This window comes from Indicator indicator, chromosome 35, assembly GCF_027791375.1.
Source record: "Indicator indicator isolate 239-I01 chromosome 35, UM_Iind_1.1, whole genome shotgun sequence".
Lineage (NCBI taxonomy): Eukaryota > Metazoa > Chordata > Aves > Piciformes > Indicatoridae > Indicator > Indicator indicator.
In genome coordinates this window covers 629,954-635,953 of record NC_072044.1, presented here as the reverse complement: position 1 = coordinate 635,953, position 6,000 = coordinate 629,954, and the positions used below count along the sequence as shown (strand labels likewise).

Here is a 6,000-nt window from a genome sequence, read left to right as displayed (position 1 = left end):
AAAAGAAAAAAAAGAAAAGAAAGAAGAAAAAAAAAAAAAAGAAAAGAAAAAAAAAGAAAAAAAGAGAAAGAAAGAAAAAAAAGAAAAGAAAAAAAAGAAAAGAAAGAAAAGAAAGAAAGAGAAAAGAAAGAAAAAAAGAAAGAAAAAAAGAAAAAAGAGAAAAAGAAGAAAAGAAGAAAGAAAAAAAAGAAAAAAAAAAAGAAAGAGAAAAAAAGAAAAGAAAAAAAAAAGAAAAGCAAAGAAAAAGAAGAAAAAAAAGAAAGAAAAGAAGAAAGAAAAGAAGAAAGAGATAAGAGAGAAAAAAAAAGAGAAAAAAAGAAAAGAAAAGAAGAAAAAGAAGGAAAAAAAAAAGAAAGAGAAAGAAAAAGGAAGAAGAAGAGAAAAAGAAAAAAAAAGAAAAAGAAAAAAGAAAAGAGGAAAAAGAGAAGGAGAAAAAAAAAAAAGAAAAGAAAGAAAAGAGAAAAGAAGAGAAGAAAAAAAGAAAAAAAAGAGAAAGAAAAGAAAGAAAAAGAAAAGAAAAGAAAGAGAGAAAAGAGAAAGAGAAAAGAAAAGAGAAAGAAGAGAGAAAAAAGAAAAGAGAAAGAAAAAAAAGAGAAAAAGAAAAAAGAGAAGAAAGAGAAAGAGAAAAAAAAGAAAAAGAAAAGAAAGAGAAAAAAGAGAAAAAGAAAAGAAAAAAAGAAAAGAAAGAAAAAGAAAAAGAGAGAAAGAAAAAAGAGAAAAAAGAAAAGAAGAGAAAGAAAGAAAAGAAAAGAGAAAGAGAAAAAGAAAAAAAGAAAAAGAGAAAAGAAGGAGAAAGAAAGAAGAAAAAAGAAAAAAGAAGAAAGAAAAGAGAAGAAAAGAAAAGAAAAAAAAGAGAAGAAAGAAAAAAGAAAAGAAAGAAAGAGAAGAAAGAAAAAGAAAAGAAAAGAAAAGAAGAAAGAAAAGAAGGAAGAAAAAGAAAGAAAAGAAAAGAAAAAAGAAAAAGAAAGAGAAAGAAAGAAAGAAAGAAAGAAGAAAGAAAAAGAAAGAAAAAAAAGAAAGAAAAGAAAGAAAGAAAAAAAAGAGAAGAAAGAAAGAGAAAAAAGAGAAAGAGAAAAAGAAAAGAAAAAAGAAGAAAGAAAAAGAAAAGAAAAAGAAAGAAAAAGAAAAAGAAAGAAAGAAAAAGAAAAAGAAAGAAAGAAAAAAGAAAAGAAAAAAAAAGGAAAAGAAAGAAAAGAAAAAAAAGAAAAAAGAAAGAGAAAAGAGAAGAAAAAAGAAAAAAGAAAGAAAAAGAAAAGAAGAAAGAAGAAAAAGAAAAGAAAGAAAGAAGAAGAAAGAAAAAGAAAAGAGAAAGAAAGAAAAAGAAAAAAGAAAGAAGAAAAGAGAAAGAAAAGAAAAGAAAAAGAAGAAAAAGAAGAAGAAGAAGAAAAAAGAAAAAAAGAAAGAAGAAAAAGAAAAGAAAGAAGAAAGAAAAAGAAAAGAAAAGAAAAAAGAAAAAGAAAAAAGAAGAAAAAAAGAAAGAAAGAGAAAGAGAAAGAAAAAGAGAAAAGAAAAAGAGAAAAAAGAAAGAAAAGAAAGAGAAAAAAAAAGAAAAAGAAAGAGAAAGAAAAGAAAAAAGAAGAAGAAAAAAGAAAAGAAAAGAAGAAAAGAGAAAAAGAAAAGAAAGAAAAGAAAGAGAAAAAGAAAAAGAGAAGAAAGAAAAAAAGAAAGAAAAGAAAAAGAAAGAAAAGAAAAGAAAAAGAAAGAAAAGAAGAAAAAGAAAAAAGAAAGAAGAAAAGAAAAAAGAAAAAGAAAAAGAAGAAAAAAGAAAGAAGAAAGAAAAGAAAAAGAAAAGAAGAAAAAGAAAGAGAAAAGAAAGAAAAAGAAAGAAAAAGAAAAGAAAGAAAAGAGAGAGAGAAAAAGAAAAGAGAGAGAGAGAGAGAGAAAACAGAAAAGAGAGAGAGAGAGAGAGAAAAAGAAAGAGAGAGAGAGAGAGAAAAGAAAAGAGCGAGAGAGAGAGAGAGAAAAAGACAAAGAGAGAGAGAGAGAGAGAGAGAAAAGAAACAGAGACGAGAGAGAGAGAGAAAAAGAAAAGAGAGAGAGAGAGCAGACAAGAACGAGAGCGAAGAGAGAGAGAGAGAGAGGAAAAAGAAAAGAGAGAGAGAGAGACGAAAAAGAAAAGAGAGAGAAGAGAGAGAGAAACAAGCAACGAGAGAGAGAGCAGAGAAAACGAAAGAGAGAGGCGAGAGAGAGAAAAGAAACGACGAGAGAGAGAGATAAAAGCAACGAGCGACGACGCGAAGAGCACAAGCCACAGATAGAGTGCAGAGCGCGAGAAACGAGAGACAGAGCTAGCGCTCATCTCTCTCTCCACCCTCCCACTCTCTCTCTCTCTCTCTCCCCCTCCCACTCTCCTCTCTACTCTCTCTCTACTCCTCCCCTCTCTCTCTCTCTCTCTCCCCCTCCCCTCCTCTCTCTCTCTCTCTCTCCTCCCCTCTCCCCTCTCTCTCTCTCTCTCTCCCCCTCCCCTCTCTCTCTCTCTCTCTCCCCCTCCCATCTCTCTCTCTACCCCCATCCCCTCTCTCTCTCTCCCCCTCCCCTCTCTCTCTCTCTCTCTCCCCCTCCCCTCTCTCTCTCTCTCTCCCCCCCTCCCCCTCTCTCTCTCTCTCTCCCCCTCCCCTCTCTCTCTCTCTCTCTCCCCCTCCCCTCTCTCTCTCTCTCCCCCTCCCCTCTCTCTCTCCCCCTCCCCTCTCTCTCTCCCCATCCCCTCTCTCTCTCCCCCTCCCCTCTCTCTCTCTCTCCCCCTCCCCTCTCTCTCTCTCTCTCTCCCCTCCCCTCTCTCTCTCTCTCTCTCCCCTCCCCTCTCTCTCTCTCTCCCTCCCTCCCCTCTCTCTCTCTCCTCTCTCTCCTCCCCTCCCCTCTCTCTCTCTCTCCCCCTCCCCTCCCTCTCTCTCTCTCTCCCCCTCCCCTCTCTCTCTCTCTCTCCCCCTCCCTCTCTCTCTCTCTCCCCCCTCCCCTCTCTCTCTCTCTCCTCTCCCCTCTCTCTCTCTCTCTCCCCCTCCCCTCTCTCTCTCTCTCTCTCCCCCTCCCCTCTCTCTCTCTCTCTCTCCCCCTCCCCTCTCTCTCTCTCTCCCCCTCCCCTCTCTCTCTCTCTCCCCCCCTCCCCTCTCTCTCTCTCTCTCTCCCCCTCCCCTCTCTCTCTCTCTCTCTCTCCCCCTCCCCTCTCTCTCTCTCTCTCTCCCCCTCCCCTCTCTCTCTCTCTCTCTCCCCCTCCCCTCTCTCTCTCTCTCTCTCCCCCTCCCCTCTCTCTCTCTCTCTCTCCCTCTCCCCCTCCCCTCTCTCTCTCTCTCTCTCCCCCTCCCCTCTCCCCACAGGGGCATGAGAAGCCCTACATTTGATAGAGGCAGGCACCAGGTTCTGCCTGCCCACACATTCTCCTCTGCAGTGAGTACAACTCCTCAGGCAGGTACCAGCTGGTCTTGTGCTGTCTGTGTAGACATCAGTGGAACCTTTGATGTCTGCAGACCCCTCCTGCAAGGACCATATGGTTGATTTCCATCTCAGAACATGGGGGGGGGTGTGTGTTTGCCCCTAGTCCTAGGAGTGACCCTTCCTTAATATTTATCTGCCCTTGGATATTTGACTGCACCATAAGCCTGGCCTCAGGGAGCCCCAGGCTCAGCCCCAGAGCAAGCCCTGACATGCAGCTGGCACTGGCAAGTGCCAGAACCACTGCAGGCTTCTCAGTGCTTGCTGTGGTACCCAGAGGGACTGCTGGAGTAAGTGTTTGAGTCAGAACACGAGAGGCTGACAAGGCTTTGTTCTTTCTGCTGCTTTGAGGTCAGGCTCTTCCTGCCAGCAGTTTCTGCATGGCTGCAGCTGTCCCCTGAAGCACCTTCATGGTTTGGATCACAGTGACAGACAGAGCTTGTGGCTGCTGAGAGATGTGGGGGGGGAAGGAGAGTGAAGGCATTGTGGCAGTGGCACAGGGCACAACATCCAAGCAGCAGAGCATGAGCTGGCACAGCCTGTGTGCCTTGGCAGTGCCTGAGCCATCCAAAAGGGCAGATTCTGCTCAAAGAGTGACCCTCATCCATGCTCTGGCTCTGAGTGGGAGCCCAGAGGAGGGAACAGCTGTGGATCTGCTACATGTTGGCCAGCCCAAGCACTGCAACCTCCTCCTTTCCCTCTCTCTAGATAATCGATCCCAAGATGCCACGTGAGGGTTTGCTCCACAATGGAGTCCCCATTCCAGTCCCACCCCTGGATGTGTTGAAGCTGGGGGAGCAGAGGCAAACAGAGGCAGAAGAAAAGCTCTTCCTTGTCCTTTTCTTTGACAACAAGAGAACCTGGTGAGTGTGTGCAGAGAGGCAGGTCCTGTGCTGGGTGCTCTGGCAGCAAGGGAAGGGTTTAGCAGCATCTTGGCTGTTGGATTGTGGTGATGGTGTTGGAGGTGACCTGGAGGAGTTAGATGTGCAGCAGACAAGTGTCTGACTGGGGAAGGGAGCCTGCTCCTCCTGCCCTAAGAGCATGACATCTGCTCAGGAACGGAATTTCCTCTGCTTACTGGCCAGTCACAAGTGATGGCCAAGGGCTCAGCACTGGGGCCAGTTCTCTTTAATCAGTTTCTGAGTGGTCTGGACTAGGGGACTGAGGGCAGAAGTGTTCATCTGCTGGAGGGTTGGAGGCTCTACAGAGGGACCTGGCCAGGCTGGATCAGCAGTAGTGTGGCCAGCAGGACCAGGGAAGGGATTGTCCTCCTGTACCCTAGTACTGATGAGGCCATACCTCAAATCCTGGGTTCAGTTTTGTGCCCCTCACTCCAAGCAAGACATTGAGAGGCTGGAGGAGGGCAACAAAGCTGGGGAAGGGTCTGGAGAAGGGCTGGGGAGTAGCAGCTGAGGAAACTAGGGTTGTCCAGCCTGGAGAAAAAGAGGCTAAGGGGAGACCTCATTGCTTGCTGCAACTCCCTGAGAGGAGGCTGGAGCCAGGTGGGGGTTGGGCTCTTCTCCCAAGGAACAAGTGGTAGGAGCAGAGGAATGGCCTCAGGCTGCACCAGGGAAGGTTTAGGTTGGCTGTGACCACTCTGGCAGCAAACAAATTTTTCCTAGTCTCCAACCTAACCCTCCCCTAGCACAATTTCAGGCCATTTCCTCCTGTTCTGCTACCTGACCCTGGGGAGCAGAGACCAACCCACACCCTGCTCCGGCCTCCTTTCAGGGAGTTGTGGAGAGCCAGAAGGTCTCCCCTCAGGCTGCCGCTCCCTCAGCCGTTCCTCCAGCCCTGCATTCCATGATTCTCCTCCCCATCCCCTCCTGTGCTTCCTTTCCATTCCGTGACTGACTCCTTCCTGTGCAGGCAGTGGCTCCCACGGGACAAGGTCTATCCCCTGGGCGTGGACGACACCGTGGACAAGCTGAAGATGATGGAAGGTCGCAAGAGCAGCATCCGCAAGTCGGTGCAGGTGGCCTACGACCGCGCCATGAGCCACATGAGCCGCGTGCGGGGGGACCACCCCTTCCTCACCTCCACCTACCTGTAAGGCCTGGGGCTGCCTGGTCCCCCCCTTGTCCTCCAGACCCCTCCGTGGTGGCAGAGAGGAGCATCCCGAGCGCTGCCCCCCTGGCTGGGGGATGCTGCTGCCAGCAGTTCCCAGCGCTCCTCCGCGTACCCTGCGCTGTGCCAAACAAGCCTGCTCCGGCTGCTTCCTGAATGTGTCTCGCCGAGGAGCTGGCAGGAGATGAAATGTAGAGTCCAGAGGGCCAGGAGTGAGTGAGGTGGGAGAAGCTGCTGCTGGGTGGTGATGGGGGGAGCCAAGGGGAGCTGCTGAAGCGAGCAGCACTTGGCTGTCCAAACCTCACACAGGTCCCTGCCTCCCCTCTCTCCCCAGTGCTTATTGGGGTTTTGAAGTCATCAACCAGCCCTGAGTCATTCACCCACTGGAACCCAACCAGGCAAGATCCCAACTGGACTTTTTCTTGTGCCAAATTCAACCCAAACCACCATTGGCCTTTTTTTTGCAATTTATTGTTTTTTTTTTTTTCTTGACATTGATTGTCCCAT

General features: G+C 46.0%; 1 protein-coding gene across 1 annotated transcript in view; it reads left to right on the top strand.

The window, feature by feature from the left end:
• Positions 1–5,496, top strand: part of BRPF3 (bromodomain and PHD finger containing 3) — a 17,807-nt gene extending 12,311 nt beyond the window's left edge. The window contains 2 exon segments of the mRNA XM_054395767.1: positions 4,098–4,289; positions 5,296–5,496. Coding sequence (XP_054251742.1) covers positions 4,098–4,289; positions 5,296–5,479 — 376 coding nt within the window. The 3' untranslated portion in view covers positions 5,480–5,496.
• The last annotated feature ends 504 nt before the right edge of the window (positions 5,497–6,000 follow it).